Genomic DNA, 22,671 nt, shown 5'->3' with positions numbered 1-22,671 from the left:
CAAAACATGGCAGCTGTTGTGTGTTTCATTGTCATATAAGAACCAGCGAGGCTGACTAGATTGGCAGTAAGGCAGTTTTATTGAAGCCTGATTTCTTTGTAAAAGCATTCTGGTTTCTGTGGGATTTGAAGGGTAAGATAGAGGTAGCCATTCTGTAGTTATGTATCAAAAATGTCACATGGAAGAAAGCCTTTGACGCTGGAGATTTGTAGAATGGACTTCCCTAAGCACCTCTATATTTTATAAGAACAAAATCCAGAACGTTGGAGAGGTGCATGTGCATTTGCAAAATGAGGCGGAATGAGGAAATCTTCTCTTTCAGGGCCAAGAAAGCACAGAGATGATAGTGTGAATTTTCACTCTCAAATACTTCCTGTGACCTGTGGTAAGGAGAAGGGGATGTTATATAAGAAGAGACTGAAACGAGGTGGGTTCCATAGTCTACCTGATTTGCAGTATGGAATTACCCATGTGAATTACACAACATTCAAAGAATTGAGGGAGGGAGGAAGGGCTCCCTAAAATGATATTTTTACACTCTCAGAAATTATACCGATTAGGTGATCACTCCCACAATGCCCAAGGAAACAAAGAGAAGGGAATCAGAAATAAAAGGGAAGAGGCCCTCAGCCTCCACCTTCAGATCCTGCCTCCCTTCTGGATGATTACCACCAGGGCAGGGTGCTGGATGTGGTGAGAAGACCGCAGAATTTAGAATTGGAGAGCCTGAACCCCAGCCACAGCTCTGCCAAGAGGGACTGATTCATCTGATTAGACAGTGGGACCTTTCTGAGCTTAAAGTTTCTCATCCAAAATGGGGATAGTAATTAAAAACCTGCCTCACAGAAGAGCTGTGAGGAATTAATTTACATAAGCGATGGAAAATACTTCAACAGCTTAACTGAGATATAATCACGTACCATAAAGTTCAACCCTCAGTGTACAATTCAATTTTGAATTTTGTTTGCGTTTTCCCAGGATTGTTCAGCCATCACCACAATCTAATCTTAGAACATTTGTGTCTATCCACCACTAAAGCAAATGCCATGCCTATTTGCAGTCAGTACGCATTCCCAGTTCATCCCAGCGCCCAGCCCTAAGGAACTACTAATCTATTTTCTGCTTCATAAATTGGCCTATTCTAGGTATTTCCTATAAATGAAATTATGTAATATGTCTTTTTATGACTGGGCTCTTTCACTTAGCATGATGTTTTCAAGGTTCATCCGTGTAATAGCATGTATTGGTGCTGCATTTTTTTTTTTTTTTGCCAAATAATATATTTCATGGTGTGAATACACCATATATATCATTCATCCATCAGTTTGGGCTGTTTCTACTCTTTGGCTATTATGAATAATGCTATTTTGAATATTCACGTATGAGTTTTTGTGTGAACAAATGTTTTCAGTTCTTTTGGTTATATACCCAGGAGTGGAACTGCTGGTTCATATGGTAAATCTATATTTAACTTACTGAGAAAGCACCAAAATGTTTTCCACAGTGGCTGCACTATTTCATATTCCCACCAGCAATATCTGAGGGCCCCAATTTTTCTATGTCCTTGTCAATACTTGTTGTTGTCTGATTTTTTAATTATGACCATCCTAGTGGATATGAAGTGGTATCTCATTATATTTTTGATTTGCATTTCTCCAATGACTGAGAAATGCTGTTTAGCATATGATTATCTTTTATGCATAGCTTAATTTTCCACTGGGTAACATTTCACAATTATTTTTAATGTCAGCTATCTATGATTTCAGGGATGGGAAAAGCTCTGCTTAATAATGCCCTTACACTGGATAAAAAATGTAATAAAGGCTACGGATGTTGGGTGATAACATTCTAAGCTCAGTCTCAACCTGAGGTTCTACCTTCACATTGCCCCAAGAGCCTTTGGAGACTCTGGCCTGTTCTCTGTCCCCAGCAAATTGAGATCCTCTCACTCTTCAGGTTCACTTGATTTTCCTTTGTAGATGATTTTGAAATACTTTTAAAAGGTTGATTCTGATGGTAATTATCACTCTTTTGTTTCACAAAGTTTTAAAGAAATGTTGCTCCAAGGCAGGAAATTCTCCTTTGAGGGGACTTACATGTTAGATTTGGGGATTCCAAAGGCTGAAAATGGAGGCTAGACTCTCCTGCTATAAATCTTGAGCCCAAGTTGGGTGGCTCCAGATGCATTGTGGTGGAGCCCGTCATCTGAGTTCTGAAGACAAAGAGGGCTCAGGCTGAACTTACCCTGGTCTTACAGGAGCCTTGATGAGGTGTATACAGAGTGAGGATGGAAAATGGTTCACCCCCAGGGAATTTGAAGTCAAAGGAGGCCACGCAAGATCAAAGAACTGGAAGCTGAGTGTGCGCTGTGGTGGGAGGCCCCTACGATGGCTGATAGAGGTATTCCAAGGACTGGAGCAGATGTGACTTTCCTTATTGTACAGTCATTATTTGCTCACCAAATTTTTGTTGAGTTATAGTGAAAAACCTGATGCCCCTGAGTTTACCTGCTGACCCAGGAAGAGATGCCCCACATTCATAACCTTCCTAAGATGTTGCACATTAATGTTGTAAAAGGGGCTCTGTCTGGATGAAGGCCGGAGCTTGGAGGAGGGAAAGGTCATTGTGACACAGGTGCATGCAGACAACTTCATGCACTGAAAGAAGACAGTCTACAGTCAAACAAATGGAAAGAGGATACCCCAGAGAAAGAACTGCATAAAAACCAGAACCACAACTAAAGTAGCTCTGTGGGTTGGGGTAGACTGGTTGTGTGTGATAAGAGGTGATCCATCAATTGGGGTTGTTTGTGGAGGGATTTAATATCAGCCTAAGGAGTTTAAACTCATAGACAATGAAAAATCAGTGAAGTCTTCTGAGGTGTGCAGTGACACATTTAAAACAATATTTTAGACAACCGTGGGGGCTTGAAATGATTTTAGTGTCTTTCAGCCCAAAGATACCTATACTCAACTTGCAATGCTCATGTCAAATGTCTCCCTTCTCTGAATATTCCCTGAATGACCTGGCCTGGTCCTCCCTTCCCTGAGCTCCATGAGTCCACTACTAAGACCCTTTTTATACTGTTTTATACTTATCCTTCCATGCATTCTCTTTTTCTTTCTAAATACCTCTAGGGTTTGTCCATCTTTGTGTGCCCAAGATTGTCCAGAATGTCTGATACTCAGTACACACGGGATAAGTGTGTGTTGATGGTGTATGGTGTATGGACTCAGCATGAGTGGTTATTGGTGGAAATGGAAAGGAAGTGGGAGGTGTGAACAAGGAAAGGAAGTGGGAGGTGTCAAAGAGATTATGAAGGAAAACCTCTTAAAATTTAGGAAAAAAGACAAGAGAAAAGAAAAAAGTTCTAAAGATGATTTTCCAATGCTTGAAATTCTACCACTGATTGAATTCTAGAAGTACGGGTGAGGAGAGAGAGATGTTTTCTCATTTAGCCACCCTGGCTTTGATCTGACAGTGGGACACCCAGGTAGAAATATATGGGAGGAGGATGGAAATGCCAGACTTACAAAATAGAAACATAGGCTAGCCACAAACTTGGATCTTTTTATCTTTCAGAAAGGACTTCTACATAATCCTCCAAGAAAATATTTCAGGAAAAGAAAGGTGATTATTATGTCACTTTTTATAAGTTCTCATCACATAACTGATGTCATATGTACAATAATTTATAGTTCTCAATTGGGTAATTATAATTAAACTTCCTCCAACCCTCCCCTCCCTTTTTTTTGGGCATGTGACTTCAGAGTTGCTACTTTGAACAATATGCTGTATAAAAGGCAAGATCTTCTTTGAATGGTAAATCATTTGAGGTGGAGATGATAAGGAGCCATCAAAACAGACCTTATATATATGCTTTAAGTGTAGATGCAGATGTTGTAAGGGTGTCAAAGTTGTAAAAGCAAACATGATTATGCAATACAAAAAAATTTTCATAATAAGATAGGGTCGGGGCACCTGGGTGTCTCAGTCAGTTAAGCATCTGAGTCTTGATTTTGGTTCACGTCATGATCTCAGGGTCCTGGGATCGAGCCCCGCGTTGGGCTCCCCACTCAGCAGGTAGTCTGCTTGTCTCTCTCTCCCTGTTCGCGCGCTCTCTGTCTCTTAAATGAATAAATAAATCTTAGAAAAAAATAAGGTGATATAGGGTCATCTCCAACTCAAATCCAGATTTTTAAAATCATCCTTACTATTGTCTAACTTTAATGAAATCTAGGGAAAAAAAGGCATATTTTCTTTTCTGATCCATTTCATCCCCTTTCACCTTCCATTTAAATGTGCACACAGACATTTTTTTTTTTTTTTCAGGGGAAATTATTTGCCCTTCTTGAGGATGGTGCTGTTGGGAAGGAAGTTCTTGGGAGATTGATGTATCATATGGGAGAGGCAGATCTGGAAAATTGTTTACTTTGATGCTACCCTTTTGGCTACATCAGACGGGCTGTACAGACCTCTTTTCTATCTGAGAAAATGATGTCTTCCTCTATGGAAGAAGTCTATGTAGACAACAAACAAACAGGTTAAGTGCAGTGTAGATTTAAGACAAGGTGATGGATTTTCCAAGATTGAGTATGAATAAGAACTTGAGAAAGAGGGGGAGGAGAGAAGTGTCATTCTTACATACTTCAAGTAAGAATGGCCATCCAAGACATTCACAGACTTCTAAGATAGGCCATGCCTAGCTGGTCAATGAGACCTCATCTTCCACTGGGAATGTAATTATCTGATGCTCTGGATCATTTGAACTTTCAGTCCTTGGGACATTTCATCCACTGGATTTCCTAAAGGGAAACTATTATTTGATCTATTTAGTATTTTAAAGACCAGCATCTGTATCATTTCCCAGATGTCAAGAGTTACTCAGTTTGGGGTACCTGGCTGGCTCAGTCAGTAGAGCATGTTACTCTTGATCTCAGGATCATGAGTTCAAACCCCACGTTGGTCATACAGCTTACTTAAAAAATAAAAATAAATTTAAAAAAATAAGATAAAATAGTTACTCAGTTAGATTACCCCTGTGAGCTGGCAACTTCTTATCAACAGGATCTACCTTTATCCATGGATACAACACTTTTCAGCAACAAATCTCAGCTGCCTCTATATTTGTGTCTCCCCATGAGCTCCTCAAATTGGCAGATCTTGCAGTCCATTATTACCCCTATGGGTCCTCTGTGCCTCTCAGAACCTCTTTTGCTGATGGAGCCCCTTGGCTTTTGGAAACTTCAGGATCACTCTTGATACCACATGATAGCTTATTGGCTCCTGACAAGGGCCACTAATATCTTTTGGTGACAGCTGCTGTGTTGTAAAATAATATATATTCCTCCAGTATATTGTATGCTAATATTTCTTAAGAAATAGCAAGTAATCTCTTTTCCTAAGCTAAGCAATATTCATTTATTTACTCATTCAACATATAATTATCAAGCCCATACTAAATGTCCAATGGCCATCAAAGTTGATTGAAACAATGTTTCTGACCTCAAAGATTGTTTCAACCTCAAATTCCAACCTGGGAAGGGGTGGGGGATTTTAGGTCACCCGGAGAGATGGGCAATGACGTGGCCACTTCTCAGGTCATTGTCTCGTGATCACACTTGTCTGTGACTACTTTGCCCTGGGCTGGAGATAAAAGCTGCATTACAGAGGGAAGGAGGCCAGGTCATTCTACTGAATATGCAAAAGCATTGTAAGTTTAGTGAGTGATAATCAATTACCTCTGAAAAGTCACCCCCGCTGACATCTTTTTGGGAGGAGAGAGGAAGGTAACCTTTTGGAAGAAAAGCTGCAGCACTGGGGACCTTGGGCACATTTTATCTTTGAGGCTGTGCTCTAAGAGGACTGCAGAAGTTAGTGCAGTTCTCTCTGGGATGTTTCCATGATTCCAGGACTCTGGGTCCTGTGGTCACTGGGGGCTGTTGATGATGAATTCTCTGCCTGATTCTGTCATTGCAACTCCTCCTGGTGGGATGATACTTTCTAATGTAGAGAAAAATGCCTGAGGGCCAAAGTAGGAGAACCAGTGTAGTTTCTCCAACTCCATCTGTGGAAACCAAGGCCCGACTCCCTGCATGGCTTCATAAAGGCCTACCTTGGGTCAGAAATCCAGGAAATTGAACTTTCATTGGGCCAAACAGTGGTATTTTGGTACTTCTTATTCTCCAAGTAGATATATAGGTCCATAAAACAGATATGAAATAATGGGTAGACTGTGGCTTGAATTCCTCCACAGATAGCTCTTAAATAAGGGATGGATGCAATCCTTGTATTCAATATTGTCATTCAATCTTTCTCTCTTTTCAACAGAGAATACCAAAGTCTCACGACAATACCTTAATTGACCCTTATGTAAGTACTACACCTCTAACCCCAGAATTATCCAGGCCTTGTCCCTCTGTGCACTGTGTCATTGCTGTGTTTTCCTGAAATCTGCTCACACTCAGTTGGAATGTGTCACTGTATGCGATGAATAGAGAACAGCAGATGCATCACCCACACCAGGGAGGTGGTTCCGGAGCTGGTGTCTCTGTCTGAAAACATCTTTTCCTATTTGTTCAGGGGAACCTTCTTGTTTCCTCATTTCCCCTTGAAAGTGAGTATGGGAGTCAGAATTCTAGACCACCGGGATCTCTAGAGCCAGGGCCTGAAGTGGTAATAGCCAGAGCTGACCTGCGGATTAGGGTTAAGGAGCAAATTTGAGAGAATAACATTTTAAAGAAGACAATAGGGGAGGAAAGGAAAATCCCAAACATCCACTCCAAAGTGCAGACAGAGCTAAGTTCCACCAGAAGGAACAGGCTCAGCCAAGCTGGTGAGGAGTCCAGGGGGTAGACCCTATTGTGAGTCCTGCAGAGAAGTGCATGTAGGGCAAATGGGCCCTTTTTGGAGGCCATGTATCCAGTCTCGAGGGAGCCATCAGGGTGCTAAGCTGGTGAGGGCTGAAACCATCACCACGTAGCCAATCACAGGGTGGTCCCGCAAGGCTGCCAGCTCTAAGGTCTGTCAAAATTATGGGTGACCGCACTCTCTGTGCTAAATCATACTTTAATTCCTTTCTTTGCATCAAAATAGACATCTGAAGCAGAGTCACTTTTGCACAACTCCAGGGGGCAGCACTCACAGATGATATCAAGCAGTAATACTGACACAGGACATCCAACAGAGAAAGGGTAGTCAGATAGTTTTGTGTACACTTTACCTTCAAAGCAATCCCCCAACAAGATTTAGATCTTATCCACACTGATTTTGACCCTTGACCAACTGAGGGAGTCTTCAATCATCTAAACAGCCCTCGAGTCCAGTGTTGTGTGGCTTGTTTGGGATGGACGTAGACCCTCACCCCTCTTCATAATCTTTCCGGGGTAGATATTATGGGCCAATACAACATTGACTTATAATATCCCCATGCCTAATAACCAGGCTAAATCTCAACTTGGGTCGACTCAACACTGAGTCACCTGAGGACCTTTGAAAAATAACATTGCCTGGATTCCACTCTAGGAAATTCTGATTTAATCAGTCTAAGCTATGTTTCGGACATTAGGATTGTTTAAAAGTCCCAAATGATTCTAATACACAAAATTACCCATTTTATGAATTAAAAAAATATCAGTGGCTGTGCCCACCCAGACCAGTTGATTCAGTATCTCTGGTGTTGGGACCAGGACATTAGTATTTTGCATACTCTGCCTGGATGATTTTAGTGTGCAACTGGACTAAGAAACAAACATATGTATCTGTTAAAAAGTATACGTATGGGAGATTCTTAAACATTGGTTGTATTTGTTATTTCCTTGTCCTTCTGGGGAGAGGGGTCATCACTTCCTGGAGATTGATGATAGTAATCTATGAGTCTCGGCACGGATGAGAAGAAAAGTGGCCCCATGTCTCCATGCCAGAGCAGTTTCAGCCCCAGTTGGAGGTGTCCTTGAGGATCCCCTGGAACACTGAATGGGAGTATTTGGCTAGACGTTCGTTGGGGCTAGCACCTCCTCATACACAGTCATTCTTAAAAACAAAAGAAATAGCCAGAACCCAATTCACCCAACACAAGTATTTTCACCTAAAAGCCCAAAACAAGACTCAAAATAATTGTTTATGAGTGTCTTTTCATCTTTTATCACTTTCCACATTAAGGGGTTTATCCCATCTTATTAAATTCTCAAAATTCCGCCTTTCCGTGAGTCTATGTCTCCCTTGTGGTATAGGCAAATGCATTTAACACTTTCTTTCAGGATCTTGTTTTATCTGCAAGGTAATAATATTATTCAGATTCCTATAAAATCACCTTCTTGTTTTGCTGCTAGTCTTTCTGTGTTAGAATCTCTGGTTTTATAGGGACGACTTTTCTGGTATGACACACAGGCCCCTCCTCCTGAGCAACATTGTAGATGGTAATTTCCCCTGAAGTCTCCATTCCATGCTGCTCCTTCTTACCTCGGGGAGAAGCATGGATGTGTCCAGGCAGGTTCACACAGAGGCAGCGAATTCTAGATTCCTGTAGCGGTGGCCTGCTGGGGTCTCACCAGGGATGCGGACATTGTTTTGCCTTCTAGCTGGGAAACTCCGACGTGTGTGAGACGTGCCGGGATGGAGGACAGCTGTTCTGCTGTGATACTTGTTCGAGATCTTTTCATGAGGACTGTCACATCCCACCTGTGGAAACTGAGAGGTTTGTGAGATGAAGTCCTCTCACCCCAATTAGGAAGACTTCCCCCTGCAATAGGAGGAATCTATGTGTCCAGGTAGAGAAAGAGCAGGGTTGGACATAGGGGTCCCACAGTATGATCCACAGAGCTGTTTAAAGACACTGGCAGCACGATGGAATACTGTTCTTTGCTGAGGCTGGGATGCTGAGGCTGGTGACTGGGTCCCTTGCCTTCATACTGCTACCGTCATTTCAAGAAGTTTTCCAGCCTGGGCCCCTGTTCACAGAGGTGGGAACACCAGCTGTTTGTGTTCTGCGCTTTTTCAGAAAAGGCAGGAAATATGACCTGGTTCATGCATTTTACCACGGGCTCAACGGGCTGATAGAGGCCTGGGGCCCCAGGGGTTAAGGCCCAGTTTTGACACTTGGGTGTGACAGCAGGGCGCCTTGTGCTCCCAGCAGCTCAGCTGGGGAGAGGAGAGCCCACCACTCACCCTGACACCGCCCTGCACGCATTGAGCCCCCTGTTGCCACCCTCCATGGGAGGAGGGTCGGGGGCTCAGGCCCCACGTGGGGTCTTGGAGACTCTGGGAGGTGTCCCCTTCATCTCCCAGCTGTGTCCATCGGCCATGCCTGAAAGGAGGATGGTGGCAGCCGTAGGAACAGGGGCTGTTTCCAGGGGCCTGGCCCTTGCTCACTTATGCTCGACCTCTCAGGAGCCCGTGGAGTTGCACCTTCTGCAGGATAGAGTCTTTTGGAAGGCAGCAGTGTCACGGGGAATCTGAGGTCCTGGAGAGGCAGATGCAGCCTGAGGAGCAGTTGGTGAGTTGGGTGCCAACCCCAAGCCTTCTCCTTACCCCAGACATGTGAGAAGTCCAACAGACAAGGTGAAGGAAAGGGTGCCCTGAGGGAGTCTGTTCATCCAAGCCATGTCTCAATCACCCTGAAATCATACCAGAACTGGATTGTGGAAAAAATAACTCAGTTATTGCATGTCTGTTTCCAAGAGCCAAAAATGTTTGGGGAAACTTCCAGAACACTGGTGTGAGTCATGCCTCTGCCTGGGCTTGTATATGGGCTTAATGTCTCCAAACTGCTTTTTATTCACAGCCTTCTTCTTTTGCAGAAATGTGAGTTCCTCCTCTTGAAGGTCTATTGCCATTCAGAGAGCTCCTTTTTTTCGAAGATTCCATATTATTATTATGTAAGTAACAACAACCAACCATGATTACAGGCCACTGTGATGTTCCCTGCCCTTTACACATGCACCGGAGGGATTTGTGAGCTGAATCCCATGGGATGGAGAGCATGAGCCACCATTATCGGTACCTTGTATCTCTGCTGGATTTGGGAACATTGAACTATGCCAGTAACTGTCCCATTGACATTTTTTCTCACCAGATTAGAGAGGTTTCTCAAAACCTAAGGGAACCCATGTGGTTGGACAAAATCAAGAAGAAGCTGAATAAACAGGGTTATCGCCAAGTGGAGGGGTTTGTGCGGGATATGCGCCTCATCTTTCAGAACCACAGGGTGTCTTACAAGGTAAGGGGGCTCTCCCTGCTTTCATTTCATTTTTTTTCCTTTGAGTCACTCTGCCCTCATATCCTGGTGCCTGGAGAATTTTACATTTCCCTCACCCTACGACAAGCCCGCACAAGGAAGCATTCTGGAAGGGAGTGACTTTTTCAATTCAAAACATAAGCTCACCATGGCAGGGTAAAAGTGAGTCAGAAGCTGTTTCTGCAAACAGAACCCCAGGCCCCTGAAAGCTCATTCCCCTGCTCCAAGGCGACAGGTGCCCACAGAGAACAGTGGAGTCCCGCCTGCTCCAAACCCAAGGAAAAATTGCATCTTAAAGTTATGTTGCCCTTCTTATCTCTCCCCAGATAAACTCACTGGAAGCTCTTAGAAGCCCCAGTTTCAGATTCCTTTGCATGTGAATGGAGTGTGTAGTTTACAGGGGTCACCAGAGAGGACTAGAAGTGGTGGGGAAGGAGATGGCTGATTGTAGTTAGACTGGGCTTTTTGATGGTTGCAAAGAACATAGATGACTTTTCTAAGTCTCACTAAAATAAACAACCCAAACCAAATAAATCGAAATCCCAAGTAGGCAGTGATTTCCCATTTCTGTCTACTTAATGAGAAATAATCGTGCATTTAGGAAAAAACAGTTACTCTTAGCTGCATGAATTTTTAAGCGTACCTGGTTAATGTAACTTAGGTGTTTAAGACAAGGTCTTCAACCTTCTTGATTGCAAGGTGTCTAATAACACTGACAATGAGGATCATTATTTTTGCCTTATGATTTATTTTTCAGTACAATGACTTTGGCCTAATGGGACTTAGACTGGAGGCAGAATTCGAGAGGAAATTCAAGGAAGTGTTTGCTATTGAAGAAACAAATGAGAGCAGTTCATTGGCATAGTGGGGGCTGTTGGTATCCTGGAAAATTCCCTTTGAGGGCAGAATTTTCACCTGCCAGTTGCTGTGAGGATTGGCTGCTGATGCCACCCCTCCCCAAAGTATCACCTTCTGCCAATGCCGGCTGGAGTTTACACCTCTTGGGTCTGGGGGCTGGCCCCCAGCCCCAAGGTGGGACGAATGTGTGGTGCGATTCATGCTCCTGCACTCCCCACGAGATCAAGCTGGAGCTAGTTTCCAGCTGGGACCACATCCATGCTTGGTTTTTTCCACCACGCGATCCTGCTTCCCTCTCCCTTCTTCTCCTGAAAAAATTCTCATAATAAATCACTTACTTAAGAGACTTTATCTCAGGCTCTGCTTCCAAGGAACCCAACTTTAGGTAACGGTCCCAGCAAACGGGCCTCAAGGATGGGGTTCTGGTGTTGGATCGCTGCCTAAGCAGATGGTGACAAGCGGAATGTTGATAGTCCCTGGGGTGTTCTAACAGTGCCGTTGCCGAAACGTTCACCTGTAGGAAACTGGATGAGCTATAGGGGAAGAGGCATACCAGCTGATATGATTGCCTGACATTTTACAAAAGGAGAAATAGTAACTCTAAAAATCATGGATTTTGATGGCTATTGCTAAGTGCCACTAATACGCTGAAAAGAGTAAACGACAGTCTGAAATCTGTTAATCACCACCTAAACAAAGAGATCCTCATACCTGCAGCTGGAAAGCAGACAATAAGGAAGGCCTTGCCCGAATTTTAAGAATGGCAGAACTTCAGAGAAGACTAAATTCTAAGCTCAGGATGGTCTCTGCTAAAGTTAGGGCACTAATAAAGAAGAGTGAAGCCCTGAACCTCAGAAAGGGACTCTGTAGGAAGATGTACATGAGAACTCTGAACTCCAGATACCCCTGAAGCCACTGGGCCTGCAGAAGAGAACTCCTGCCCCTACTTTGGAGACAGACCTTACCACCCCACTTCTTGCCTGAATGAGGACCATGCAGAGTAGCCTCAGCTTGCCCTGACTGGGAATGTCCTGCGTGTGGCTGCTAGGTGAGGAGAGGGTTTCTAGTTTCTAGTCCACTGTAGGACTGGCCAGCGTGTACCAGCAGGTGCCAGGGGATTGTGTCTGGGAGTGGATCCTAAATGAAGAAAGAGGAATATGAAACTGGGGCGCCTGGGTGGCTCAGTCGTTAAGCGTCTGCCTTCAGCTCAGGTCATGATCCCAGGGTCCTGGGATCGAGCCCCGCATCGGGCTCCCTGCTCAGCGGGAAGCCTGCTTCTCCCTCTCCCACTCCCCCTGCTTGTGTTCCCTCTCTAGCTGTCTCTCTCTCTCTGTCAAATAAATAAATAAAATCTTTAAAAAAAAAAAAGAGGAATATGAAACTGAAAAGAGGAGAATTGTTGATATAGGTGTACTCTCCTGTGCCATAGAACTTCATTAGCCTGGCAAGGGCCAAAGGTGATGGTTCTAATATGCTCCTGGGTGGCTCTTACAGGCTTGCTGTAAGCCAGGGTACACACTAGACAAAGCGGAAGTAGAGATACTGGACCTGTGGGGACAGATTATGAAAAGGGGGAATCTAAAAACCTAGTGAAATTGGCATGGCTCTACTCTGTACAACTGGAAACCCCATCCTTCAGGTGACTGCTCCTCAGGAGGCCTCAGAGACACTAACTTAACAAGGTGATAAATGCACTGCTGAGGAGACACCAGTATCCTTGAGATGCTCAGCAGGGGCCATCTTCTGTTGGTTGGAATAATGTAGTTATGTTTTACAGAACTGGATTCCCTAGTAGCAATGGAAATGGTTGAATAACAAAAGCAGGGGGCAGCATTTAACTGTCAGAGCAAGATGATGTAACTTTGGAATGGACAACAAGGTTAGAATGACAGCCAGGGGGCCTGGTCCACGGATGTCTCTGGAGATAGCTAATAGGACATGGTGTTCTTATAGGCAAGACAGATGGGCAGCCAACAAGGATATTGCTTCATATATACCATCAAAAGCAATTAAAAATAGATGAACAGATAGCTGAGTTCAGCTGCCCCAATGAAAAGTCAAGATCCCTTGCCCAGTTTCCAGACCTGAGTCAATTCTTGGACCCAAAACCTGCTGATGGAAATGAGGATTGCAAATGTACATGTAGTGATTTCTTCAGTTCTTCACCAAAAGGACCAATGGTCTTTTGTTCTAGAACTATATGTCAGAGAATGGAAAATGCATAGATCTTTCAAAGATTGTTGAATACAGCATCTGATTTGATGCTACTCTAGGGATGCAAAGCACCAGCATGGTCCTTGGTAGGGTGGAGTATATGGAAGTCAGGTAATATCCATGTCACAATGGGTCCACTCAATCCTTGGAGCCACCCCAGTTCCTGAGTGTATAATCAGGACACACATGAGAGTTGGATGAACGGGTTCTTTAACCTATAAAATACCCTGTGAAATAATAATGACTGTCTTAAGAAAAGCCCAGTGGAAGGCCCTGGAACTGAAATTTCCATGGTGAAATAGTCAAAAGCAATATCATATTCCTGGGCTGGGGAATGACGGAGATTAGTGCCACCTGCAAAGACTTCAAGGCTATAGTGGTTGTATCCTCATTACCCTTCCATTTGGTCTGGCCTCTGCAGAAACTACTTGGTTCGTGGCTCCTAGACATGTAATCAAGGGGCACCTGGGTGGCTCAGTCAGTTAAACGTCTGACTCTTGATTTCGGCTCGGGTCATGATCTCAGGGTTGTGGGATTGAGCCCTGTGTCGGGCTCCGCACTCAGCGTGGAGTCTGCTTAAGATTCTCTCTCCCCCTCCCTCTGCCCCTCCCTTCCTGCTTGCACACGCTCTCTCTCTCTCTCTAGAAAAAAAGAAAAGAAAAGAACTGTAATTAAGTTGTAGCACCGATTATAGTTGTTGTGGTATCCTCTTTAGAGCAGAGTGGCATGGCCCATGGTATACACTATGCAACTGTTAATATGGAAAATGTGCTTTTAAAATATCCAGTAGGAAATAGGATAAGAAGTAGTTCATGTTCACAGGGAGTGAACAGCAGTACACATTTAAAGTCTTGACCCAGGACCATATGAATTCTCGTGTTCTCTGTTACAATATAGCCTGAAGGGACCTAGTCTGCCTGGTCACTAAGATACAGTACATCAGTCGGCTATGTCAATGACTGTATTAATCAGGGCTCTCCAGAGAAACAGAATCAATCATTTTGGAAAGAGAACCATATATATATATATATATATATGGATTTATTATGTGGAACTGGCTTGTGTAATTATGGATGCAGAGAATCTCCACGATATGCCATCTGCAAGCCAGAGACCCAGTAAAGATGAGGTGTAATTCCTGCCAAGTCTGAAGGCCTAAGAACCACAGGAACAGATAGTGTAAATCCCTGTCCAAGAGAGTAGAAAATCCAAAAGAGTAAGCAAAGTAAATCCAAGCTCAACTAAGCTGCCAGGCAGAGGATGATTTTTCCCTTTCCCTCTTTTTTGTTCTATCCAAGCCCTTAACAGTGTGGATGGTGCCCACCCACAATGGGGAGGTCAGTTGATTTTATTGAGTCCACTGATTAAAATGCTGATCTCATCCAGAAACATCCTCAATGACATACCCAGAAATAATGTTTAAACAGGGCATCCCATGGTCCAATCAAGTTGACACATAAAATGAACTATCACAATGACAGTATGTGAATTAGGTCTGAGGAGCAGGAAGTGTTGAGTGTTCTGAAAGCCTTGTTGAGTCACACATACTCCAAGTGGTGAGAGATAAGCCCTACTAAGAATTCAGATACATGCCATATAGGTAAGATTTTAGAGGTTCAATGGTGAGAAGCATATCAGGATATCCCCTCCAAAGCTCCAAGCTATTATACCTTGCATCTTCTACCACTAAGAAGCACAATGCTTGATAGTCGTCTCCAGGTAAGGAGAATAACCATGCTTGCCAATTAGATGAAAGTTATTCTAGGCTTTGAAATGGGGCATGGTGTGGGGGGGTAGTACCAGCTGGGAGGGGGCAATGGTTATACCATCTTAATAATAAAATGTGTTCTAATCAATATTTTTCACCTAATAGTATATAATGAGCACCGTTACATGTCAGTAAATATGATTCTATATCATCCCTATTATAACTTTTATTTTTCATTAAGCCTCAATTGCAGTTGGCTCTTATTGATTATTCTTGGTGTTGTGAACGGTGCTAATTTGTAATGAGAGACTGCAGAGCCTAGTGTTTGAGAACACAGACCATGTTCTCAAAGCCAGCATAGGAGGTGGAATCCCAGCTCCTCATTCGCAGCTGTGCATCCCTGGGCGCGTGACTTGCCCCCCCACCCCTTGCACTGATTCCATCTATAAAATGGAGAAACTAGTACGTAGCTCACTGGATCATGAGGATTAATGAGTTAATATTTGCTGTGCTCTTCGGAAGTGCCTGGTCCTGAAAATAGTAAGTAAATAACTCACAAACATCCTTATATCAGTTAGGGCTCTTTGCCAGCCAGACTAGCTTTACGTAGGTTAAACAAAAAGACACTCTGAACAGATGCCCAGTGGCTCATGAAAGGGAAAGAAGGCTGGGCGCAGAGGCTGCAAATGGCCCCAGAACTGGGCTGGGCAGCAGGGGCCCAGCAGCTCCAGGAATTGAGCTCCAGGAACAACTCTGCCATCTTGTCAAGGAGCCACCACAGAATGAATGTTTTCCATCTTATTATTATTTTTTTTTTTTTTAAACTCCGTAGCAAACTTCTCTTGCAAGTCCAACTCCCAGAAGCATCTGGCTGGTCTGGCTGGCTCAGGGACCCGGTATTGATCAGCAGCTCCTCTGCTCCTGCATGTGAAGTGGAAATGTCGTCTACCCAGAGGAAACTGGGTGCTATTAGGAAAGTGGGGGAAGAGACTGGATGGCCAAGGAGATGAGGTCTGACCCACGGATGCTCTGCGGCAGGCCCTGGTGTCGAAGAGGGTGGGGCAGTGCTTGGCTGGTCAGAGCACCCAAGGTCCCCGAACCAAATGGAGCAGGTTGACTGAGGTCCCACTGTCCTATGCTGTGGAGAAAAGGCCGAGTTGGTCTTCACGCTTGAAGGGAGGTTGTCTACTCCCCTCTCCTCCAGGACAGCCAAGGGCAACGAAGGGCACTAAGCCTGTCACCCCGTCAGTCTGGTCTACCTGGACTCAGTTGTGGGCTGTTTGCTGAGATGCTGGGGAGCTCGGCCGTGACCTTACAGGGGGCGGTGGGCCTGTGTCCCTGGGAGCTGTAGGAGGACCTGGTGCTCCTGAGGTCCTGAGTCTCTAGGTAAGGACCCCTCAGCCTGAGCCTCCCAGGGCAGCTCCGCTGGGCTCACCCCCTGCTCTGCTGGGCTGAGAGGAGACAGGGGGTTCTCCAGCTCTATGTAAACCGGGTGGGGAGGCTTCGGGAGGCCAGAGATCAGGGCCCAGGGACTGAACCGCCTGGCTGGGTTTCCTATCAGGCCAAACACTCACTCATACACACCGAGTCAGGGGCTCTCTCTTTCCTAGTTTGCGGATAGGGAGTTAGCGCTGGAGACAAGCAGAGGGAGGGCTGAGGCCCCGATTCCTCGGAAAGACAAGGCTGCATAAGTAAGTCCTTTGAAACAAAAACCAGATTCCTCCTTTAACAAAGAAAAAATAGTCTTAGGCTTCTCGTCAACAATTTCTCTGTCTTATCTGTATAGGTCTGTAAGTATTAACTCCGGCTGAAATTCTAGAATAATCCACGTTTTTTCCCCAGGCATAGCATTTGCTCTGTCATTTTGTTTACTGAACAAGCCTACCCTAAGTAGGGGAGCATTGTGTTCCCGTGGGCACAGGAGAACACAATGTGCACAGCGCTGGCTGTGTCTCAACAAGGGGTGCTTTCTGTTTGATATCCTGCACACTCACGTCTCTCTCCCTGGGGTGGGCAGGGGGTTACGGGGCACTGGAACCATTGGCATCTCCAGAAGCACGGCCAGTCTGCTGCTTAGGACTGAGGATGAGGCGGTCTGCTTTAGACCTGCAGGCCTGAGTTCCTCACCAACCAACCTCTTGTGGAAAACAGCTAGAAACTCTGGACAGGGGTTAAAGAACAATCGCCCGAGGCCTCTGAAAAGTAAACCAAAGCAGGCCAACTTTAGAGGCAAGTCAAAACTCAAGAGGAAACAGCCGATGCAAGACGTTTACTGTTTATTACAGTCTTGCACGGGGTGGCCAAAACCTTGGTAGAAAGCCCACCCTCCCTCCGGTCAGCAAAGCCAGGGAAGAAGCCCAGGGCCACTAAGCTTTCTGGGTAGCGAGGGGGAAATGCTAGAAAGGAGAAAGTCACAGAGAGGAACCCCAAATTCTGTGTCTAAACCCTCTCCACCTCGCTGGCTGACGCCCGGGACCAAGTGAAAGCAGGCTGAACTAGTCTGAGCTGTACCCGATGAGGAGGCAGGGGGTGAAGTCTGAGCCTGGCCTTGTGAGTGACCTGCTAAGACAAGTGGAGCACATTCTAATTCCAGCAACAGGTGCCAATTAGCTGCCTATTTAGTAAATCTAGATCCAGCCTGGACACAGGGTGTTCGGAACAATAATCAGATACTTATCATACCTTCAACTGGCACTGCTGCTCAGAACCACGGGTCTGAGATTTTTCATCTGACCTGAAACCACTTATTCCTACATTCCATCAAATCTAGGACTTTTCTCTCCCCTAATCTTCCGTCAAGGTTTCCTCTGAACCCCATGGTGTGTGGGACAGAGAGAGTCTACACTGGTTCATACCAAACAATGCACTATAGTTCCTATAGTGGTAATGTCAACTCTACCCCCACTGGAAACAAGAGTGGGAAGTGTTCAGGGGAGGGTTGGCCCTGAGCTCAGACACTTGTCTTACATCTTCTGCCAGAGCTGCTGGGGAGGCAGGGAGGACCACACTCCACCCCACCACCTCCAAGGGCCCATCTACAGTTGCCTGTGTTTAGATGGGGAGGAAGACGCAGGACCCCAGCCTTGTGGTCTCAGGAGCACAAGTCTTAGCTGCAAAATGACGTGTCCCCAGCTTCTGGCTTGTCTGGTGTCTATGGCCACTTCCCAGGGTCTCTGAGAACAGTGACGGAGCCCGTGGCAGATACTCTCTGCATGCCCTTGGACATGTCCACTCTTCGAAGTTTTTGCAAAATCTTGTGTCACTGCCTGTGGCCTGAAGTGTCCTTTACTTTGTGACTATTCAGGAAATACAATAGTCCCTGGGTTCCTACAGTGTACCTTTGTCTGATGGCAAGTGGTAAATCGAGGCCCAACCTACTCAAGCTCCCTAGGGAGCAAGGACACAATTTCCAATACTGGGTTCTTACAGGCACAGCCCAGAAAAGCCTTTATTTTCTTCACATCTTGGCCTGGGATCCAGGCCCTTGGATATACGTGAGCCCCTCACTCACCCTGACTCCACATTCAGGAGGCTAAAGTCCCCCCTCCAACACCGTGAATTGTTCATGGGAGGGAGTGCCGTAGACTATGGATGGAATGCCCAGAAAAGGCAGGGTGGGGTCTCCTTTCTCTATGGAGGGGAGGGTGTCACCTACAAGACTGAGCCCACTGGCCGTTCTCAAATGACGGGAGAAGTTGCAGAAATGGCATCTGACCTCCAGGGAACTTTCCCTGTATTCCCTTTATGCCCCAGCGTAATGGGCCAGAGTCAAATGAGAGAGGTGAGGTTTCAACTTCAGTGTCATCCTCTTGAGAAATCAGTACAGCTCTGCTGGTTGTGGTCTTGCCCATGAACTACTGGACCAGGACACCAGGGAGGCCACCTGCTGCTGACCAACCTCATTCTAAGGTGACACATGGGATGGCCCACAGAGCCTGGTGGAGAGCTCCAGGGCCACACCTCTGTGTTCCCGGGGCCACTTGATGACCTGGCCAGGCCCTCGTGGTCCTTGTGTACAAGTGTGCTGGGTCCTCCCGGGTGCCAGCCCATTTCACGAGCACAGTACTTGTGCATGTGGGAAACACGGGCCCCAGGTAGGACTTGGCCCTGGGGGAGAGCTCATTAGACTCTAGTTGGGTTTCCCCTGGGCCAGGACCGTTAAGCTGATGGTTTGCGGAGGCCAACCTCATCCTCTGCGCGCGGGACTTTCTCAGCCCCAGGCACCCGTGCCCTGGGAGTGCCCAAGGTCTCCCCAGCCACACCCACTTCTAGCCAGAGCTCCTGTTGGTAAGGCAGCCTCCCTTCCCTTCACCTCCGGATGATGGTCAGCAGGTGTGGACTTCTCTGTCCAGGCCAGAAGCTTGTCTGTGTGTGCGCCAACTGCCAAATATCAAAATCATCTCAGAACCAAGTCCTTAAATTGGTTAACCTTCATGTAGAAAGAAATAATGGCGCTCCTACTACTAGTTTCGAGGGGTTAAATAGTTACAAGAAGGATTTTCGGTTTCAGTTTCTCTGAAGAGGCAACGGAAACCAGTTCTAAGGAGACTGCAATACTGAGCAGGATCACTAGAGGGGAGGGCAGGCCTTCAGAAAGTGGCCCAGACGGCTTTCTCAAGTTGCCCGGAGGTTCTCTCCATCACGTCACTCCCCACAACCTGCTCCCCTTAACCTCTCCCCAGAGGCCTCTTCCCAGCCCCCTCCCCAAGGAGTCACTCTCTTCCCTCCCACTTCACCCCCAGCAATCCCTCTGGCTTTGTACAAACTTTGCCGTGACAGGAGTCTGCAGCTCGGCCACCACCTGGACAGTCGCTGAGATTCTGCTCCGCCCCCATCTCAGCCCCTCAACACTGAAATATTGCCACCAAATGCCCACAGAATCCGTACGGGACAACTGTATTATGACCATGCAATTGCAAGAGGGTAGGACTCCCAGCCTCTTTACCCATCAGGGGCACAGGTAGATGAGAACTCGTGGAAAGAGATATGCACCCAGAAGCCGGACCCAATTCGGGGTGTTATTGGGCCCCTCTGAAGTGCATCCCTTTCCCTCACCCCAGTTCCAAACCAGCGGACAGATCAGTATAAAAGCGAAACAGATGGGGTTCAAAATACCAGCTTTCTTCCTGATAAAAGCTACATTGGGAGTCATGGCTTAGCATGTAGCAAAAAGGGATCCCTCAAACCGAACCCCCCAATTGAGCTTATCCACACAGCCTCAGGCTGCTCCAATCAATCATACACACCCCCAGCCTCCCACAGCCCCCCAAGCTCCTGTCCCTGCGCGCTTGACCTTGGAAAAGCCACAGAGCCCTGGCCTCCCCAGGCGCCATGAGCCCAGGAGACCCAACAAGGAGCGGGCTCACCCCTTCCACCAGAGAGTCTCCCCAGAAAGGAGGGAAGGGCAGGGGGTCCAGGTGAGTCCCACTGATGGACTTCCAGGGACATTGGGGCAGGGCCTGAGTGCTCCCACTCACGTCCAGGCGCCGGCTCCCCCTCCATTTCCACATCCACAGAGGTGCCGAGGCTGTTACCCCCTTGCCCCAGTGGCCACTGTTGCTGCTGCCGCCACATCTTCCCGCCCTTGAGTTCCTCTATTGGCCTCTATTCCAGGTGCCCTAAGCAGACCCACCAAAGAGCTGGCACGTGTATGCCAACACCCAGCACGGCGGCGGCCTTGGGTCAGCCCGCTGCCCAGGGACAGAGAAGGAGAGGGACAAGGGACACTAGGAAAGGCTGGTGTCATCTGTGTCCCGTGGAGGCCAGAAGTGGAGGATAGCTGTGCCCAACAGTGGCTCAGCTTACTCGTCCTTCCACCCCTGCGAGGGAGGGAGGGAGAGAGAGGGGCAGAGAGACCCAGGCGTGTGCAGCGTCCGGTGTAGACACCTGGCCCATGGGTAGAGGAGTCCTTGTCAGCACCCTGGAATCCCCGCCAGACTGCCATTCGCTTCTTTGGGGGAAAGACAGAATATCCATGGAAACAGGGGAGAAACCTCCTTCCCCTGTAGTTTCAAATGTCATGAAGTCTTCTGGGTCACTTCTCAGGCTTTGTGCAATGATGGCTCAGATCCGAAGGAGAAATCTGTGGACAGACAGGACTCCGAGGCGGAGGGTCACGCTCCCCGCAGGGCTCACCTCCCCGTGTGCGCCCAGGTCCTGTCGGTTCCAGCCTCCCTTTCCATCCAAGGGAAGCCTATGCTGCTCAGCATTCCAGTGACTGCTTTTCGGGTGTCACAGGGCTGCAGTGGGGAAGTAGCCCTGCAGTCAGGGCACCTTCAGCCCAGGCACCTGAGATGTTAACCAGAGTCACTGCCTTGGCTGTGGCCTTGCAGATTTCTCTCTTACCTCTGGCGGATTTCCAGGAACACTAAGCCCATTTCCCCTGGTTTATGATGCTGAGCATCTGGGCTCTCTCCAGCCCTGTGTTCCCACGCTGGGACCTTGCTGGACCCAGGCTCTCCCACAGGAAGGAAGAAGATGGGAAGTTTCTGTCTTTCCCTCTTTCGCCCCCCCCCAGCCATGTCAGCTAGGGGAAGGGGCAAACACGGAGGTCCCCCCTGCCCACCCCATTACACTCAGAAACCCTCTTAGACAGAAGGGCAGGAAGCGCTTGAGGACACAAAGATGTTTCTGTGTCTTTGCGCCAACAAGTGAACCCCTGGGGCCTGGCCTGGCTCCTCCGGGCCCTCATAGTCCCTCCTCGGCCTCCATTCCTGCTGTTACGTGTCTCGGGGCCTGAGAACCCTCGTGGAGCTTGCAGGAGAGAGACAATGCCCAACAATTCAGAGATACTTTCACTTCTCTTTTCCCCATTTGGGCGGAGCTCCCTGTGTGTGAGGCAATTCACAAACTTCCTGCTCTGGGCTCGGCAGCCACCCTGAAGCAGGCCACCCCAACGGAGGGTTCGGAGGCCACATTTGAGGCCCAGGTGGGGCCCAGGCGGGGCCCAGGGGGGGCCGGAGTGGGAAGATGGCCGATGGAGGCAGCGAACTCAGCACCAGGTCAGTCTTGATCTCCTTCCCTCTCACCCCTGTCTCTCTGGCCATGGACTGCTTCGCTGTCTTTCTAAAGACTGAAGTTGAGACACTAAACTAAATTTCTACTTTAGACCCGGTTTGCAAGAATGCCGGCTTGCCATATACGAAAGGGCAGGGAGAGCTAATGAGGAAATCAGGTGTTCATCCAGCCTGCCCCACACACAGGACCTTCTTGTTTTGCAACCCTGCTCAGCTGGAGGCCTGTCTGAAGTCCCGGCCCTTTATGAGGCTTGCAACAGGGATTTGTTGTCTCCTCGTGACCTCTGAACCTTCTCCTTTCCCTCCCGCCTCCTCTCCCTTCATGAGTCAGTGCAAAGAAAATATACAATTCAGGGTCAACACCTGACTTAGACTCAAACACGGGGTGCTGTGGTCTCACATCTGTCCTGTGAACAGGCCTCCATCGGACCCTGCTCCTCTCTGGCTGGGGGGCCAGGTTCTCCCTCGTCATCTTGACCGAAGGAAGTAAGAGGAAGAGAACCAAAGAGTAGTGCAGGCTCAGGGGTTTTATCTTGACTATAATTTTCTGTTCTGGAATGGGTTATGTCTCTGACCCCTCAAAAAAGGGGGGGGGGCGGAAATCCTATATTTTTCTCTACTAATGGGTCAGAAATAATATT

At 47.0% G+C, this 22,671-nt stretch overlaps 2 protein-coding genes across 13 annotated transcripts in view; both read left to right on the top strand.

Moving 5' to 3' along the window:
• Nucleotides 1-12,292, top strand: part of LOC116629937 (nuclear body protein SP140-like protein) — a 62,869-nt gene extending 50,577 nt beyond the window's left edge. For 5 of the 7 annotated variants that reach the window (XM_032400305.1, XM_032400281.1, XM_032400272.1 and 2 more), the window contains 9 exons: nt 323-427; nt 2,258-2,400; nt 3,583-3,630; nt 6,331-6,372; nt 8,580-8,695; nt 9,388-9,493; nt 9,798-9,875; nt 10,073-10,216; nt 10,992-12,292. In XM_032400305.1, the coding sequence (XP_032256196.1) occupies nt 323-427; nt 2,258-2,400; nt 3,583-3,630; nt 6,331-6,372; nt 8,580-8,695; nt 9,388-9,493; nt 9,798-9,875; nt 10,073-10,216; nt 10,992-11,099 (890 nt within the window). In that variant the 3' untranslated portion in view covers nt 11,100-12,292. The remainder of the gene's footprint in view (nt 1-322; nt 428-2,257; nt 2,401-3,582; nt 3,631-6,330; nt 6,373-8,579; nt 8,696-9,387; nt 9,494-9,797; nt 9,876-10,072; nt 10,217-10,991) is intronic. The other 2 variants (XM_032400314.1, XM_032400296.1) reach the window with 2 other exon arrangements.
• Nucleotides 12,293-21,850: 9,558 nt separating this feature from the next.
• The window catches only part of SP100 (SP100 nuclear antigen), a 96,515-nt gene continuing 95,694 nt past the window's right edge, over nt 21,851-22,671 (top strand). For all 6 annotated transcript variants that reach the window (XM_032400250.1, XM_032400231.1, XM_032400239.1 and 3 more), the window contains exon 1: nt 21,851-22,015. In XM_032400250.1, coding sequence (XP_032256141.1) covers nt 21,984-22,015 — 32 coding nt within the window. In that variant the 5' untranslated portion in view covers nt 21,851-21,983. The remainder of the gene's footprint in view (nt 22,016-22,671) is intronic.

Source organism: Phoca vitulina, unplaced genomic scaffold (assembly GCF_004348235.1).
Source record: "Phoca vitulina isolate PV1807 unplaced genomic scaffold, GSC_HSeal_1.0 scaffold1, whole genome shotgun sequence".
In the NCBI taxonomy this organism is placed as follows: Eukaryota; Metazoa; Chordata; class Mammalia; order Carnivora; family Phocidae; genus Phoca; species Phoca vitulina.
Note: the sequence above shows the minus strand (reverse complement) of the source record. Positions and strands in the feature narration are given on the sequence as shown.